This window comes from Vulpes vulpes, chromosome X, assembly GCF_048418805.1.
Source record: "Vulpes vulpes isolate BD-2025 chromosome X, VulVul3, whole genome shotgun sequence".
Classification (NCBI taxonomy): domain Eukaryota; kingdom Metazoa; phylum Chordata; class Mammalia; order Carnivora; family Canidae; genus Vulpes; species Vulpes vulpes.
Genome location: NC_132796.1, coordinates 32,907,697 through 32,926,482, shown reverse-complemented (window position 1 = coordinate 32,926,482; position 18,786 = coordinate 32,907,697). Strand labels below are relative to the sequence as shown.

Sequence of the window (18,786 nt, the reverse complement as noted above, 5' to 3'; positions counted from 1 at the left end):
ATAACTTAATCCACTCCTGTCTCTTATAGATGAGGAATCTGCTTCCCTGAAAAATGTAGTGAGTTGTCCAGAGTTGCTAGGAGATGACAATGTTGGAATGGATGCCTCCTGGGGCTCTTGCCTCTGCCCCATATTGCGTGCACCATACTCCACTAGCTCAGTGCATTTTCCTCCTCTCTCTCTCTCTGTGTCACCTGAATTCACTCCTCCTTTGCCACTCTTCCCCAACCCCTGGTGGGGACTCACTTTCTCTCTCGAGAGAGAGAGGCAGTAAGGGGGACCCAGTCAGCAAGAGGAGAGGCTGGTGATGGGGAGCACAGAAACCTTGCAGTCTAGAAGGAGAACAAAACACGCAGGGAAAGTAAGAGGAATGAGGCAATGGGGAAGGCATTGAGGAGGGGTGGGAAGATGATACAGATAAAGAGGTAAAATAACACGTGATTTTTAAGAATTTTAAGAATTTTTAAGATTTTTAAGAATACCATGAAGTCCTCTGATAAACTATAAAAAGTGCTTCTCTGAGATTGAAAACAACAGGTATATTTTGGAGTTTCCTTGGAGGTGATCTTTCCTATTACATTTGGAAAAGAAAGAAAAGAGATAGAAAGAGAAATACACCTCACTTCTAGTAGTCACAGAAGCCAGTAGGTTTCAAATCTCAGTTTTGTTTGAGTGGTAGGCATCTGTGGATTCTTCCAGAATTTATCTTAAGATCTTTTGATGATAGAAGAAATATCCACAGCTTAGTCTGCTAAGCAAACACACCCCAAGGGCGTCTCATTTACCTGTGGTCTGGAAATCTCCCAGTTTCATGGCTTACCTGGAGCCACCGCCAAAGAAAGAACCAACACATTTAAAATCAGCTCGAGAATCCTTTTTTTTTTTAAAAGATTTTATTTATTTATTCGTGAGACACACACACACACACACACACACACAGAAAGAGAGAGAGAGAGAGAGAGAGAGAGAGAGAGAGGGAGAAGCAGGCTCCCTGCAGGGAGCCCGATGTGGGACTCAATCCCGGGTCTCCAGGATCAGGCCCTGGGCTGAAGGTGGCACTAAACCACTGAGCCACCCGAGCTGCCCCAAGAATCCTTTTATACTTAGAAGAAAATAATGGAGACATGTAAAGTTGTATTGTACTTCACTTCAGGGTTCAGATTGTTCTCATTTAAAACTGTTAGCACATGCAGTGTGTGTAAAGGCCAGGGGAAGGAAACTTTGCTCAGGGAAGGCCCGTAGGCCCGAGGCAAGCTCCCGCAGGCCTGCGTCCACATGGTTGAACTTAATCAGCTCTAGGCCAAGCCCACAGGACATGACTTATACCCTGAAAATCCAGGGAATAGTTGCTTGAGTCCTGATCTTAGGACCCAGGTGGCAGCTGTCTGCAAAAACATTATATGATGAAAGTATTAGCCAAAGGAGTTGTGAAAGCACAAAAGTAAAAAAAAAAAAAAAGAGTCTGTGCACAAGCCCTGGACATGACTTGGTCTTCATGGCTGAGAAGCAGTCAGAAACACGTCCTCAGAAAACTCCTGGGAAAGTCCAACAAGGTGTCTGTCCTCCTCCTTGGCCACATGATGGCGCACGCCCCCCGCTCACGGACGGCCCAGGTGCCTGGGCGGCGGCAGGGGCCGGCAGCCGTAGGAGGGGCCTCCTGTTCTCGGCGCTGGGGAGCCTGTTCCCGGCGGCCTTGGGGAGCTCTGGCTCTGCTCCCCATCGACTATGCGGTGGGCACAGAGGCAGCTTCCCCACGCGGGAGCCAGCCTTGCCCTAACGATTTTAGGGCTCAGGGAGCACCTTCCAAAGGCGGGGAGAGGCGCTGATTTATCAGAAGCTAACTGTGCTCTGGGCAACCACCAGACCAGAATCAAAACACCCTGGAATCTGGTCATTTAGGAACTTTGCCACTTTTGCCACTCTCTTACCTACATGGGGCATAACTGGGGACATCTGAAGAGGGGAGTTTCTTGCCTATGGGGAGCAACTGTTCATTTATTTATTTATTTATTCATTCATTCATTCATTCATTCATTCATTCATTTATGAGATCACAGAGACATAGGCAGCGGGAGAAGCAGGGTCCCTGCGGGAAGCCCGATGCGGGACTCGATCCCGGGACCCCTGGATCATGCCCTGAGCCCAAGGCAGGTGCTCAACCACTGAGCCACCCAGGTGTCCCTGTTCTGTCATCTTAAGCCAAAATTGTATCCCATGGCAAACCCCTGGAAATTGCAGCTTCATGCACATTAACTAAAATACTATGATGAGTTTTTACAGAGAATATGTGTGCAGATTTGGGAAAAGTCTAACCAATTATTGATTCCCTTGCCATTATGTATGGATGGTTGGTGTCAGGGTTTCCAATGATATCAGTTGCCCTCCAAAGAATTATGTTGTCTCCTTAAGGAAAATACCCAGAGGAACAAGCATTTATTGAACATGTGCTATGTGCTGGGCACTGTGCTAGGTGCTTGATATGCATTAGTGGGTTGTTGTTTTGTTTTGTTTTTTTGTCCTTCTAAGAGCCCCTGTGACAGAGCTATAGGTATTGACTCAGAGAGGCTAAGCAACTTGTCCAAGGTCACACAGTTAGAATGCAGGAATCCAGATCCACAGTCAGATATGTCTGACACCTGGTCCTGTGACTGTAACCTCCCTCCCCCAGAGACTCCTTAAAGACTCCTTTTTTTAAAAAAAAAATTATTTGTGTGAGAGGGCACAAGCGAGGGGCAGAGGGAGAGGGATAAGCAGGGAGCCTTCGGTGGGGCTCAGCCCCAGGACCCAGAGATCATGACCTGAGCCACAGACAGATGCTTAACCAACTGAGCACCCAGGGGCCCCTACCTTAAAGACTCCTTAAAAGATTCTAAAATCTGGGGCCAGCCAGGGACTTTGGAGAATGAGGAGACATATTTTCTAAAAGTGTCATTTCCTATTTCTCCCCCTCCTTTGTTTCCGATACCTGCAGACACCCCTTGGTGCTCCCCCATCAAGGTGAAGTATGGGGATGTGTACTGCAGGGCCCCTCAAGGAGGCTACTACAAAACAGCCCTGGGGACCAGGTGTGACATTCGCTGCCGGAAGGGCTACGAGCTGCATGGCTCTTCCCAGCTCGTCTGCCAGTCCAACAAGCGGTGGTCCGACAAGGTCATCTGCAAGCGTGAGTAGCCCAGCCATGGTGGGTCCTTGGGGCCCATCGGGGCCAAAGTTCTTTCACTCTGAGATTAGGGCCTTTGAAAAAAGGACTTTTACGTGGTCTCCGGTGAGAAAATGTCCCCCTTGTGAGCAGACGCCACAGAGGTGTTGGGGATCTAGAAACAAGACACACTCAGGCACTGAGACCCATCAAGGGTCTCAGGCAGTAGCAGCAGAGAGCGGGGCAGAGGTGCAGATGGTGCCCGAAGTACCCAGACACTGCTAAAGCCACAGACCCATGTTCCTGGAGACAGGCAGCGTTCTCCCAAGGGGTAGAGCTTCAGGAGGCAGGGGAGTCACTCCAGAATGCTCTCCAGTGGAAGGGACTGTGCCTCAGGGGAAACAGAAAATGGGACGAGCATTTGAGGGGCTGACTTTTAGCTTGAGGACAAGTCACCCCTCCTTTGGGCAACTGCAAGAGGCACGGCATTGTTGAAGCACATTTTAGATGCCAGTGGTATCCAGACAGCCACCGTTTATTGATCACCTGTTGTATGCCAGGCATTTGCCTGCCATGTGTCCAGTTTTTGCAGCAAGACTATTGAACATGCTTTAACTTTATCATGGGGGACATGAAGGCTCCAGGCGCAGCCATGTGGCCCAGCCCGTGCAGACTCTGCACCACGGTGACTGTGTATGTCGTGGACGCTTCTGGTGCTTCACCTGCATATTCCTCAATGCCTTTTCCCAATTCTGGGTGTCCATCCCCCAGCTTCTGACTTGCATGCTGGATCTTCTTCAGAGGGAGAGGAGGCCCTGCTCCTCCAGAGGGCTGTCCCCTTTGCACTGACAGGGAGAGCATCCCCAGTGGGCTTGTAGCTGCCCAGCACTGGCCAGTAAAGGATTAGGGAAGCCCAGTTTCCTTGCCTGCGGGCAGGCCAAAGGCCCCTGTTGTTCTGCTCCAGGGCTCCCCTGCAGGAGGAGGCTGGGGCTGCCTTTGCCCCCCATCCCACATTGCCCGGTTTCCTTCCCTCCCCTGTGCTGCCTTCTGCACCCCTCACCCATCTCCCTCGGGAGCCCTTTCTAGCAAATCACTTGTGCACAGATCCATGTCTCGGGGCCGCTTCTGGGATGCCAGTCCAGCCTGCTCTGATAGGCGACAATGGGCCCCTTCTGTGTGGTGTCCCTTTGCTTCTCTGATTCTGTCCATTACCTTTCCATCGGCTTTGCACCCTGTGATTTCAAAGCTCCTGGACCGCAAAACTCTCTGGACAAAAACTAAGAAACGCTGCCTATCGGGTTTTCTCTGTTTCAGAAAAGCGATGTCCCACCCTGGCCATGCCAGCAAATGGAGGGTTTAAGTGCGTCGACGGCGCCTACTTTAACTCCCGGTGTGAGTACTACTGCTCCCCGGGCTACACACTGAAAGGGGAGCGCACCGTCACGTGTATGGACAACAAGGCCTGGAGTGGCCGCCCAGCCTCCTGTGTTGGTAAGAAAACACCAGCCTTCACGGGGTACGTCCTTCGGGAGGAGCAGGGTGTGTGTGTACTGTGGGTTTTATTTTTATTTTTTATTTTTTGCATTTTCGTTTTTTTAATAAATTTATTTTTTATTGGTGTTCAATTTGCCGACATATAGCATAACACGCAGTGCTCATCCCATCAAGTGTCCCCCCTCAGTGCCCATCACCCAGTCACCCTCACCCCCCACCCACCTCCCCTTCCACCACCCCTAGTTCGTTTCCCAGAGTTAGGAGTCTGTACTGTGGGTTTTAAAAGGAAGCAGCAACACACTGTCTGCAAAGCAGAAGCACCCAGCTTTGCTTTCAGAAGCTCTCCTCATCCCTGCTTCTCCGGCTTAGCCCAGACCTTACGTCAGTCAGTCTCTGTCCCGGAGCTGACTTCAAAGCCGGTGGCTTTTGTCAGAATTTTGTCTCTTTCTTGGTTTGCTACCGAGGCCCTGCAGGTGCTCCTTCCGTCCAGGGATCTGCCCTGTAGTGCTGAGCAGAGTCCTTGATGTTTGTGGGATCAGCCCCACAGAGAACATCTCTGTAGCCTTCCAGCTGACAGGGGAGGTCCTTTGGTGATCAGCAAGCACTCGGTTTGCTAAGTAGAGATTTGGAAATGTTACCTTTCTCTGGATTGCTTGAACAGCGGTTCTGAAGGTGTGGTCCTGGGAGCCTGCAGTAGTACTTGGGAACTCTTTAGAAACGTGAGTTCTTGGCCTCACCCCAGATCTGCTGAATCCAGGCTCAGGGGTGGGGGGGAGGCTAGCGCTTTGTGCTCTAAGGAGCCCCACCCCCACCCCGGGAGCATCCTGGAAGTGCTTAAAGAGAGCCACTGATGGAAGACCATATTTCTCAAACTTTTAAGGCACATGGAATCACCTGGAAACGTTGGTGAAGATGCAGATTCTAATTCAGCACGTCTGCGGTGGGGACTAGCAAGTGGCCTTTTTTCAGGCCCTCCAGGGGATTCTGATGCTCTGAAGTTTGAGAACCTGCCTTAGAATATCAAATTTGGGAAGAACTTTAATACTTTCATTCTCAAAATAGTGCCCTTGGGCCAGCAGCATTAGCACCAGCAGGAAGCTTGTTAGAAATGTAGAATCTTGTGACCCAACTCAAACCTGGCAGATCAAAATCTACATTTTAATAAGCTCCCCAGGGGATTCCCATGCTCTTTAAATACCGAGGCAGACTGCTGTAGGACAGTGGTTTTCAACACTGGCTTCTATTTAAATCTGAAACACTAGGGCCCAGGTATTTTTCCAAAGCTCCCTCCAAGTGGTTGAGAACCACCATCCCAGAGGATCATTTACTCAAAAACTGTTAGAGCTGCTAGGACCCACCCTTATAGAACATTCTAGTCCCTTCCCCTATTCTACAGATGAGGCCTGAGAGGTCACCTGACTTATTCAGGGTTGCTTAGAACCAAGCCTGTGTTTCCAGGCTCTCAGGTCCAAAGTCCCTGAACCCAGAGACTGCTCTGGCACTGACATGCTAAGGCCATAGGAGCCTGGCTCCTGCCGTGTTACTGTCTGCCCGTCCTCTGGAGAACCGGTCAGCTCAGGCTGCTAATATGTTTTACTCCAAGGGCTCCTTCCTGACTGCTCATTCTCTGGACCATGTACTTCACTAGTGAGACCAAAATTGGATGCCACCCTCTGGGGCATCTGGGGGCAGAAGTACAACAACAACCCCTCTGACCTCAGTCCCAGTGGTGTCTTCATGATGGCACCACTGTCCACGGTCCGCCCTGGCAGTCACTCTCACTCTGCAGTTATGTGGTTACTGAGCTATAGCCAAGGGACCTTGCCCAGGATGTGACATAAACCCTTCTATGGCAGAATCACAGCCTGGACAATCCCTAGTATCCATTTGATGAGAGCAACAGGTCCAAATAAACTCAGATAACTGACTCAGCTTTGTTCTAGCTTCTCTCTCTATTTTTAAAGATTTTATTTGTTTATTCATGAGAGACACAGAGAGAGAGGCAGAGACATAGGCAGAGGGAGAAGCAGGCTCTCTGGGGGGAGCTTGTTGTGGGACTCAATCCCAGGACCCTGGGATTACGACCTGAGCCAAAGGCAGACGCTCAACCACTGAACTACCCAGGTGCCCCTAGGCTTCTCTTTTTCTAGGATTTAGGTAGGAGTTTGTATTGGTCAGTAATTGGAAAAACAGAAACAATGCTAGGAACTTCAGACAGAGGAGAATTTACTGTAGAGAATTGGTTTTAAAAAAAATAAAAAAAAAAATCTAAAAAGAGCGAGAGGAGCAAAAGAGGAAAAACACTATTACCAGAGATAAGTTACAGTAGAAAGCCGTATCAACCAAGGGCTGGAGAAGCAAATGTGTCATGGTGGTGTCACCCGAAGTCCATAAGCCCAGCCCAGCTGCCGACCTCTCTAGAATGGATGCCATCATTGATAAGGATGAAGTCAGGAGCCCACACTCCTGCTGATGTTTCAGGAGCCCAGGAAACCCTCGCTGAAGCTCCCACCAGAGAAGCATGATGGCCTCCACCTTCTTCCTACCTTCCGATCTTGGGACAGTTCTTCCTATTGGCACACCTGTTTGGCACCCAGCTGGCAGGAGACGTCCAGAAAATAGAATTTTGAGACTTTCAGGCCAGGTAGTAATGGGGAGATTATAGCAAACCTAAGCACCAACAGGCTAATTGGGTCAGCAGCTTTTCTCTGAGGTTTTATTTTTTTATTTTTATTTTTTAAAGATTTTATTTATTTATTCATGAGAGACACACACAGAGAGAGAGAGAGGCAGAGACACAGGCAGAGGGAGAAGCAGGCTCCATGCAGGGAGCCCGATGAAGGACTTGATCCTGGGTCTCCAGGATCACACCCTGGGCTGAAAGCAGGCGCCAAACTGCTGAGCCACCCAGGCTGCCCTCTCTGAGGTTTTAGACCTTTCCCCCTGAATCACGGTAGTTCTTGGTGAGAAGAGGGCTGAGCAGTCCTAGTCACACGGTGCAGGTGCCAAGAGCACGAGCTTCTAGAAGGACAGGACCTAAGCACAGATGTTGCTTTCAGATCTTCCCCGTGGCTTAGTATGTGCCAGATAGCCCTTCAGAAACACCACCCAGGTTTTTCATCCCTCCTCCCTCATGTTGGAAAGGGCAGAGGTGGGTAGGAGAAGAGGAGATGCTTGAAGGTGTTTCTGCTAAGCGAGTGTTGGCAACTTGGGTTCTCTTGGGATCACGCCGTTCAGGTGTCCAGATCATATGCAGCAGTGGAAAGAAAATGCCGATTGTTCTCAAAAAAAAAAAAAAAAAAACAACAGGCATGGCTTAAGCTGGACCAGATGGGGCTAGGACCTTCCCAGAGGGAGATAGAAAGAACCAGGGAATGAACTCCAATTGCAGGGAACTTATCTTAGAGTTTGCCAAGGCAAGGTTCAGGCATATTGTGGAGGCGGGAAGGGATGTTGTGCATCCAGTGAGGTGGGAGTGGCCACGGGGGAACCAGGGAGCCACAGGAGAGCATAGAGCTCCCCGGAAAAAGAGACAAATGGACAAAGCAAGCCAGCAATTCTTTCTTTGATTTTGGTGACACATAAGCTGCAGATTGTCCCCAGGGAATTTTACTCCAGGGAGGTCATTGACTCTTTTGGCTTTAAATGTATTAAATTAGTTTAATAACCTTGTTTGTGTGTTGGCAAGGCTTGGGGGGGGGGGGGGCTTGAGCATTGCTCAGAGCCTCAGCCTCATTTTAGATGCTGACACATGGTGGCTGAAGAGTTCCCAAATTTCAACACAACTTCCAGCAGTGCATCTTGGCCAGAGCTTTGCTGAGTGCTGAGAAAATCGTCCCAGCTCTCCTCCAGACCTGGAGGGAAGAAGGAACGCTGGGCTTGCTTTGGACTTTGAGGTGGTCAGTTCTGTGGTCTGGCTAATTCGAAAGTACCATGAGTTAAAATTAATTCTCTTATGCAGACCGCACTCTGGCAGTGGGTTCAAACCCATGGTTATTTCCAAAACAGATACAGAAAGAAGTCAATGCAGGAGGAGAATCATACTGCAATTGCAAAGAGAGTAACCTATTTAAAGAGCCACAACTGCTGTTGATATATGTAAAAAAGAAACCTTGGAATGAAACAACTATTGTTTTTAGGGGATGTTTTTTCCTTCTTTCCATTTGGAGTTATTTTTGGTTGCATTGGCATTCGGTTAGAACAATGGACAGCTAGAATTACAAGTCCTCATCCAGAGACCAAATTTTGAGTTGACACATGATTTCTCCTTCGGACCAACACTTTTTCCTGGGCCAAAAGAGGAAGAGAAAAACATTAAAGAAAGTTGAAAAATCACAGATAATGCAAACCCAGCCAATATCTTTTGACATGCAGAGAGCTCCATTTAGTTGTCTTACCAAAGGACAATGTACAAAGCAACTTGGTTTTTGGAATTGCATCTGCTTATTTTGCGTTTCCTGCAGGGTAGGATAGATTGAGAGCACAAATGAGATTCTGGAATAAAAAATTCTCTGAGATCTCACATATGCACGTTGATGGGATGCTCGTCTGACTTCTCAACTGACAGCTGGGCTTACTGGCTGACCCACAGGGAGGTTTGCTGGGCTGCCCTGCCTTATTTCCAGAGATTCAGTTGAAGGTAGAAACATGATGGGACTAAGAATAAATGTATCAGTACATCGTTGTCGACCTTAAATCATGCTAAATTTTTCCGGGGTTGACAAATACACATCCTTTTGCAAACTTTCGGGAAGCTAGCATCAGCTTTGAAACAACTGGATCCGTTGAGATACTTTTTCCCCTGGCCTAATTTGTTAGTGCAAAGCAAACAGGTAAACTTCTAGTGGTCATCTCTAATAGAAACATACCACCAGCGACTTTTCAACTCTGTGTCTTCCTGGTGAAGATGGTGACTTTTCAGTGGGAATTCATTGCTTCCATTCTTGCCTCTTTCATCCATTGGGGAAAATCTTCTAATACATTACATGATACCAAAGAAATGGAACCACTTCCCAGAGACATACACAAAGATTATACTCTAGCTGGGGGAAGCAAACAGTTGAGCAAGTCTTCAGTGTCCAGGTTTGTTCTGCCTTTGGCCATCACTATCTTCCTATGCTCCATGAAGTGGCCACTTCCTTCCCCTGTCACCAACTTCAAACTATTTTATATTTGTATCAGTAATCTATTGCCGCATAACGGACAACCCAAAATTTAGTGGCTCCAAACGACTATGTTATTTTGCTCCTGGTTGTTTGGGTTAGGAATCTGGGCAGGGCTTGGTGAAGACAGCTCATCTCTGTTCCACTGACAGGGGCCCAGAGGATCCAAGATGGCTCCTCTCACATGTCCGGAACCTCAGTTGGCTGTGCTGGCTTGGGTTCGGCTGAGTCTCTTTCTCTCCTTCCCTCTATCTCTCTCTCTCAACCTTCACAATTTCTTATCTTCCTCACATGGCCTCTCCAGCCAGATAATTGGACTTCCTTAGATGGCATCCCCATCTCCCAAGACAGCGAAAGTGGAAAGTACCAGACTCTTTAAAGGCCCAGACGGGGGACTGGCGTAGTGTTACTTCCTTTACATTCTGTTAATCAAAGTGAGTCACAAGCCTGGCACAGATTCAAAGGGAGGGGAGATAGACTCTACCTCTTGGTAGGAGGTGCTGCATGCATATAAGAGGATTATGAGTAGCCATCTTTACAGGAAATTCACCACAATATTCTTTGAAATCAGTACTTAGAAGTCATTTATGAAATACATCTTAGAAGATGCCATACAAGATAGAGTAGTTTGCAAAACAGGTGTGATTGCTTATATACCAGTTCAAGTACTATTAACAACGCCAAAATCATAGTGCTTTAAACGAGATAGAAGTTCTCTTCTTTTTTTTTAAAGATTTCATTTATTTATTCATGAGAGACACAGAGAGAGAGGCAGAGACACAGGCAGAGGGAGAAGCAGGCTCCCCATGGGGAGCCCGATGTGGGACTCGATCCCAGGACTCTGGGATCATGACCTGAGCCAAAAGCAGACAATCAACCACCGAGCACCCAGGTGCCCCTAGAAGTTCTGTTCTTATCTAAATGTTTGTGCTCAAGCAGCCTTGGGCAGTGTTCTCGGCCTGGCCCCTTCTCGCTTGCTGTTCTTCGGTCTAAGGTGGCTGCTCTCACTTCCCCCACCACATCTACATTCAAAGCAGGGTAGAGGAGGGAGGAAAAAGAAAAGGATGTGCTGCTCCTCCCACCCTTTTTAGCAGCACTAGAAGTTGCCCTGGTTACTTTACCTCACAACCCATTGGTGGAACCTATCACATGGCCATGCCTAACTTCAGGGGTGGCCGGGAAATGTACTCTTTATTCCAGAAGGCCAAAGGCCCAGGCAAACTTCTCTTGCTATATAATAAGGGGAATCAGAGAGCAAATGAACCACCACTGGTCCCTGCCACATTGCCTGTAGAGAGAGAGAGCAAGTTGATGGGAACAGCCAAGGGATAGAAGAAGTGAGAGAAACAGCAGGTAGAGAGCCAGTTCGCATGAGGTATGTAGGTAGGAAGTCAGGAAACAGGCACTGAATGGAGTCTGCGTGTTGTGAGGAGTGGTGGCAGCCCTTGACTTGGGGTAAGAATATCATCTTGCCTTAGAATGAGGTGGACAGAAGGCATCCCCCCTCTGCCCCTGTCATTCAGTTTCATTTTTTTTTTAATTTTTTTTTTTATTTATGATAGTCACACACACACAGAGAGAAAGAGAGGCAGAGACACAGGCAGAGGGAGAAGCAGGCTCCATGCACCGGGAGCCCGACGTGGGATTCGATCCCGAGTCTGCAGGATCAGGCCCTGGGCCAAAGGCAGGCGCCAAACCGCTGTGCCACCCAGGGATCCCTGTCATTCAGTTTCAGATACAAGTTATCGCTGTGTTCTGAGGCCTCTATTAATCACATGTCTAGCAGTCACCTTCAAACACAGATCTCCAGTGGAAAACAGTATTTCAGGAAACATCTTACTATGTGGTTAATGTCTAGCCTTAGTTTAAAAGGTTTTTTTTTTTTTTAAAGGTTTTTTTTTCTTCTTCTTATCTGTTGGCCAGGACGCTATCCTTTTGAACCTCTTATTTCTACTGCCTACCTGGTGAGACGTGTTGAGGGTTCCCAAGCCTGTCAGATAAATAGTAGTTGATACAGTGAACTATATCTGTTTCATATATATATATATATAATGTTTTTAAAGATTTTATTTATTTATTTATTTATTTGAGAGAGAGAGAGAGAGCATGAGTGGAGGAAGACGTAGAGGGAGAGGGAGAAGCAGGCTTCTCTCCGCTGAGCAGGGCTTGATCCCAGGACCCTGGGACCATGACCTGAGCTGAAGGCAGATGCTTAACCAACTGAGCCACCCAGGCATCCATTATTTCTGATATTTTATATGTAGAGAGGCATCTAGAGCACAGAGGAGGGACACTGTTGGTCAGATGTCTCCCGTGAATGGGCAGAGGCCAAGGTTTCCACACAATAACTGGCTCTGTGGGCATCCTGACTCAACAGGGAATTGCAATTATGTTTCTATAGTAACTTTTTTCAATTCATTCATGGAAATTTATGATCACTTATAAAAAGCAATGATGGCCATGGCTGTGTAATAATAGGCTTAGGTTTCTGGAACATCTGCTGAAGAGCAGGCCAGCTGGTCTCGTCAGCTGAACGTGAGGGCAAAATGCTTGAGGGTACAACAGAATCTGCTCTTCAAAGATTTAAGACAGAGCTGTAGCAGGCAACCCCAAAAGAATGTACGTGTTGGAGGAAACTCTTAGGTCAGCGACAGGCAGACACACAGAAGTGTTTGGCTTATTAAGATAATTAAAAAATACGTGATCATATATGAAAATCCCAGACCACAGAGAAATTCCACAAGAGAGGAAATACTTCCCAGGGTACAAATGACTATGCTAATAACAACACTTAGTCTGGTGGGCAGCAGGGAGGTCAGTGAAATAATGCAGGCATAGTACTCAGCCGAGGTTGGACAGGCAGGTTAGTTCGGTAAATATTAGCTATCGTTTTTAATGATTGATTTTTTTCCTTGTTTCCAGCTTGCAAGAGCACTGATTCTGGAAAACTAGGCCAGCGTTGGCTGATCATTGTTAGCGGGACATAAGCTGGCTTTGGGAAGCTCTGAGAGCCTTCACCCAGATAACCTAATTTGGAGCATGTTTGCTCGCAATGTCAGTACGAATGGTTGGATACAGAAAACCCAGCACATTATTCAGATGTTTAGATGACACGGAGAAGCAGGAGTGTCTCTTCACTCAGACAGTGTTGCCCCAAGAAAATATGGAAACACAATGTAATTTTGCATTGCCATCTAGCTCCTTTCTTCAGACCCTCCCCTTTTGTTTTAAATTAAAAAAAAAAAAAAGGGACGCCTGGGTGGCTCAGCGGTTAGGTGTCTGCCTTTGGCTCAGGGCGTGATCCTGGAGTTCCTGGATCGAGTCCTATATAGGGCTCCCTGCATGGAACCTGCTTCTCTGCCTATGTCTCTGCCTCTCTCTCTCTCTCTCTCTCATGAATAAATAAATACAATCTTAAAAAATAAATAAATAAATGTTTTAAAAAATAGGCTTTCCACCATGAGCGTGCCAGCTGGATTTGACCACCAGGGGGCAGGTATTGTAAACTCCTCTCTCTTTGTAATTCACCCAAAGCCGTGAAACATTCATCTCAATTATACACGTATGTCTTCTATCACCTATTGTAACAAAAATAAAAGGATTATTTTTTTAAAGATTTTGTTTATTTATTCATGAAAGACACAAAGAGAGAGGCAGAGACACAGGCAGAGGGAGAGGCAGAGGGAGAGGCAGGCTCCATGCAGGAAGCTTGATGTGGGACTGGATCCCGGGACCTCGGGATCACACCCTGAGCATCCCTAAAAGGATTATTTTTTTAAAAAAACGTAGCAAATGAAAATAGGAACCTCGAATGCATTTAAAGCACGTTCCATTTCATCAGAACATGTATATACTTTATCAGTTTTAGGAAGCATATTGTTTTACATTTTAATACCCCTGAAATTGGGATGCATCTCAAAATTGATTGGAATTTAGATGCCATAAAATAGCTATTCAATTTGGGATTAGCGTATTAAGGTTTTTAAATTCATACTCCATCAAAGCATGACATAGAATGCATATAAATTTGGATAGCCGGAAGCAAAATTATTTAACATATTTATAATTTCTGACCCTAAATAAAATGAGAAATTATTAGACAAGATGTAGGAGAAAGTATGTGAAGACCATATGTGGTACTTTAGTCTCTCAAAGATGTTTGTGATTCAGAATCAAATGACATTTAATTTTCATTTAGGTTGTAGCATAGCTGCATTTAAATAATTACCAGTTGACATGAAAAGCAATTTACATCTACATGTTGCTAACTTGCTATGCTGTCTTTATTTTTTTTTAAGATTTTTTATTTACTTATTTGAGAGAGAATGTGGAGGAGGGGCTAAGGAAGAAGGAGAAGCGGACACCCTGCTGAGCAGGAAGCCCCACACAGGGCTGGATCCCAAGACCCTGAGATCATGACCCCAGCCAAAGGCAGATGCTTAACCAACTGAGCCACCCAGGCGCCCCATAGCATTACTTTTATCTCACCTGGGGTGGTATCATCTTCCACCTCATGTCCTATTTTATTTATGGTGACTGTAATCTGCCCCAGTAGACCGGAAACTCTTGAGGAGCACATGATTCTCTTGCCTTCATTCATCCCCAAACCCAGCAGTTGGAATGATGCTTTGGCTAAGGCAGTCTCTCAGTAGAGATGTGTTGCCTTGAATGGAATCAAACTAGAAGACAGCTAAAGTTCACCCTCTCGGATCATCTCTGATGCTGTCTTTAAAGCAGGAGGGACTCCCTGTGGCTGAATGACTAGCTGGGTGGCTGCAATGTCATGAAGTCAGTAAGCAGAGTTTGGAAGCATGGGGAGAAGTTGCTATAGCAAATGACGCCTCACATGGCCAGTTGATTGCAGTTTTAGCCATCCACATAGGAGTTCTCCAACAATCTTCCAGACTCAGCAGGAGAGAAGGGGCAAGACGAATGGAGGAAAGAGAAATACATCGGGGTGAACAAACTCTTTGAAAACGGGGTGCATGTCGAGCTCCTGGCATGTCAGATGCTGGGTGTTGCACTGCAGGTTGACAAGATGTTTCTTAATGATGGTGAAAATCTTCTGATTATATTTTCAGATATGGAACCTCCTAGAATCAAGTGCCCAAGTGTGAAGGAACGCATTGCTGAGCCCAATAAGCTGACAGTCCGGGTGTCCTGGGAGACCCCGGAGGGAAGAGACACAGCAGATGGCATCCTGACAGAGTAAGTGCAATGTGGCCATGGGAAGGATGTTGCTGCTTTTATGAGAGACATTAACTGGCCAGCGTGGGGAAGTGTATCTGTGGGTCCATCTAGGCTATCGGAGTCAGTACGGCACTCCTCCAACAGTTCCTCGTTTGTGCTTTCTTTTTCTCCACCATCATCTTCAGGACCTGACCTGACATACCGTATATTTTACTTCTGCACTTGTTTCTTGCCTGTCTCCACCATAGCATGTTTGGTGCCAGATCCCTAATGCCCAGAACCATGCATAGCACAGAGTCAGTAGTTGGTAAATATTTGCTGAAGGAAAGAAGGGAAGGGGGGGTGGTGGGAGGAAGAGGACACCACCTGGTTAACTCTGGGATAGAATCACCCCCACCTTGCCTGCCCAGGGTGCTCCTACTGAAGCCCGTAGGCCTTGCTAAGCCATCACCTACCTCCCTGGGAAGCCTCTGTGTCTCCCAGGTGGAGCCGAATGCTGCCTCCCTCATGCTCTGTGAGTATGGTTGAGTGCAGAACTCTTGTTTTTGGCAATTGCTTCTTTTAAAACCTGATTTTTTAGTTTTTTAAAAGATTTTATTTATTAATGAGAGAGGGGGGGCAGGCTCTCTACAAGGAGTCTGATGAGGGACTCGATCCCAGACTCTGGGATCATGCCCTGAGCCAAAGGCCCACGCATCCCTAGCTTAGTTTTTTAAACTTGTGACTATATTAGGGGCACCTGAGTGGCACAACCAGTTAAGCATTAACTCTTGGTTTCGGCCCAGGTCATGATCTCAGGGTCGTGGAATCAAGCCCCAGGTTGGGCTCCATGCTCAGTACAGAGTCTGCTTGAGATTCTCTCCCTCTACTTCTATCTCCCACCCCTGCTCTCTCTCTCTCTCTCTAAAGTAAAGAAATAAATCTTTAAACTTGTGACTACATTGAACTCTTACAGAAGAAGCTTCTAAAAAAAGAATAGGGGGGGATCCCTGGGTGGCGCAGCGGTTTAGCGCCTGCCTTTGGCTCAGGGCGCGATCCTGGAGACCCAGGATCGAATCCCACGTCGGGCTCCCGGTGCATGGAGCCTGCTTCTCCCTCTGCCTATGTCTCTGCCTCTCTCTCTCTCTCTCTCTCTCTCTCTCTCTGTGACTCTCATAAATAATTAAAAAAAAAAGAATAGGGGTTCTTCTGTCTTCTTTCTGACCCTAACCCCATCCCCCAGCATTCCTCCAGAATGCTTTGTAAAAGGTGGGATTCCCTAAGGGAAAGTTTGGCTACATGCAATTCTAATTTAGCACCCGGGCCTGTACCCCTGCAGCTGTCCGCTTGGCCTTCCTGTTCTCTGGAGGCCACTACTTCATGTCAGCACATTCACATCCGTGCCTTAAAGTTCATGGCCCCATCAGACCAACCCACTTGCACATGCACTGTGGCCGAGGGATACCCCCGACTTGCTGCCTCTGAGCTACACCGCCGGGAAACCCTTGTTAGAATCCTGCCAACCTGGGCTGTGTGAGAGGAAATATTTTAAGCAATTATGGGCAATAAGAGAACATCTTCTAGAAAGATGTTGAGTCTTTCACCCCGAGCAAGGCATTTTGTTCCTGCATCCTGATCATTTCTCCCAGTAGCCATTCAGCCTGGATAGTATTACCAACTGTGGTCCTCCTTGGAACTCCTTAAAGGTAACATTTGGAGTATTATGAAAATTATTTCTTTGCTGTCATATGCTCATGGCGCAAACCCCTATGGAGAACTTTTGGGCAACTGGGATTAAAAAGTAAGTCACAGTTGATATCAACAGGGATTGGATTTTGTTTATCTTGGAACCTTTGGGGCCTAGCACAACACCTGGCCCCGTCCCCAGCACACAACAGGTTCTCAGATCTTTACAATTGCAATTGCTATTGAAATCCTGTGTAATCAACACAGTGTCAGGTCACTAAATGACTGTTTGTCTAGCTAGGATATAGATCTTGGCATTTTTATGGGTCGCCTGTGTGTTATGGTTAGAAATGTGACAGTTTCAAAGAGTACCTTAGTAGCCTCCAGCCTTCTGTTCCAAGCAGCTGTCTGCTTCCAGAGTCCTACAGCCCCGAACCAGCAGAGGCTTGGAGCAGGAGGCTGTGGGGAGTGCACTCCAGACACAATGAAGAATTCAGCGAAGGCTGTCTTGTCCCCTTTTCAGCTCTCACTTGGGTTCTTTGCTTCTCCGGCATTTCTCTTGTCCAAGCTACTGTTCTGCAGTCCCCTCCTAAGAAGGAAAGTTCTAGAGAGCAAGTGCTTCCCGTGAGCTCCCTTATTTACTCCTGATGACTGTTACTTGCATGTCACAGATGAAACAGAGTCTCCAGGAGGTCAGCAGCCACTCATATTTGAAGTATGATCCCTCTCAGGTTTATCTGCATTTTAATTGTGCTTCAATTCGTACCTTATAAACACACACCCTGTCCACCTCTGTGGAAGGCTCTCTTCAGTGGTCACAGTGATAATTTCACACGTTCATTATTAGCAGGTAGTCTCATCATTGCTAAGAACTGTAGAGAGAAGGCAAATTAAATATCTGTTGGAAAACCAACCAACCACCCTGGCATTGAATCATGCCGTACCTCTTGGTGTTCTCATCAGACAGCCAAGAAGAGATGCTAGCTAGAGTTACCCTAGCTGTGTGATCTTGGGCTAGTTTCCTAACCTTTTGGTGCCTCAGTGTCTTCATCTGTGAAATGGAAATAATAATCCGTGTCTCACGGGGTTGTTTGAAGGATTACATAAACTAATATGTGTAAAATGCCTGAAACTGTGCCTAAAATATGTATATATAAGGTTTATGTAAGTGCAAAGGACTACTGTTATCATTGTTGCTGCTGCTGTTGTTGTTGTTGTTATCGTTGTTATCACTACATTAGGATAATCAAGGAATCATAATAAATGTGCCTTTTGCTCAGGAAAGACCTCCATTGGACCGGAAAGAAAAAACCAGAGACAAGTCTAGCACCCCCTGCAGGCCCAAATTGCCGATGACTGCTTGGATTATAGTCTGAAATGGTTTTCCTCACAGGAAATTCCCTCATCCTCCCCAAAGTGAGGTAGTTAAGGATTCCCCTGGAACAAAGGTGGGATCGGAAGAGGACTTAGGCCCTGGGTTCTCTCGGCCTGCCCCATCCTCTGTTCTACCTTCCAGTGAGAAAAATGAATCCCAACTTCCCAGGAATTGGCGACTCCCATGTTCTGGTCTCAAACTGCTCTTCCAAAGCAGAATAAAGCTCAGGAAAGTCGGCTCTTCAAGAAATCTTTGTTCTAGTCAGACTGGCCTAATGGCTGCCCCTCAGTATCTCCACATCCAGTACAGAGTGGGTACTCAACATATGCCCATAATGATCCCCTTTGATCATTAGGTCCACAGTGACCTAATTGTTGTTAGGCCTTTAATGATTACCTTTGGTGTTCCTGTTTTTTTTTTCTCCCCCCTTTAAGTGTTATTCTGAAAGGCCTCCCCCCAGGCTCAAATTTTCCAGAAGGAGACCACAAGATCCAGTACACAGTCTATGACAGAGCTGAGAACAAGGGCACTTGCAAATTTCGAGTTAAAGTGAGAGGTAAGAATACTGCTGATTGGCTTTTTCCTCTCTTTACAAGAGCAAAGGGAAGCTGGCCCTTAAGCAAGAACCTTTGTGGATGCCCACTGCCATAGGGATATGTGCTGGCTTTGGATTAGCCCCTGATGATGAGGCTAGGGGAAGCGTGCCATCTTAATGCCTGAATTTCACAATACAAATTCGGATGAGGTTCAGTGCTGGCAGA

General features: G+C 46.9%; 1 protein-coding gene across 2 annotated transcripts in view; it reads left to right on the top strand.

Annotated features, from left to right (window-relative positions):
• SRPX (sushi repeat containing protein X-linked) overlaps window positions 1-18,786 on the top strand; it is a 111,116-nt gene that overhangs the window by 54,787 nt on the left and 37,543 nt on the right. For both annotated transcript variants that reach the window (XM_072744568.1, XM_072744567.1), the window contains 4 exons: window positions 2,972-3,163; window positions 4,454-4,630; window positions 14,877-15,003; window positions 18,460-18,581. In XM_072744568.1, the coding sequence (XP_072600669.1) occupies window positions 2,972-3,163; window positions 4,454-4,630; window positions 14,877-15,003; window positions 18,460-18,581 (618 nt within the window). The remainder of the gene's footprint in view (window positions 1-2,971; window positions 3,164-4,453; window positions 4,631-14,876; window positions 15,004-18,459; window positions 18,582-18,786) is intronic.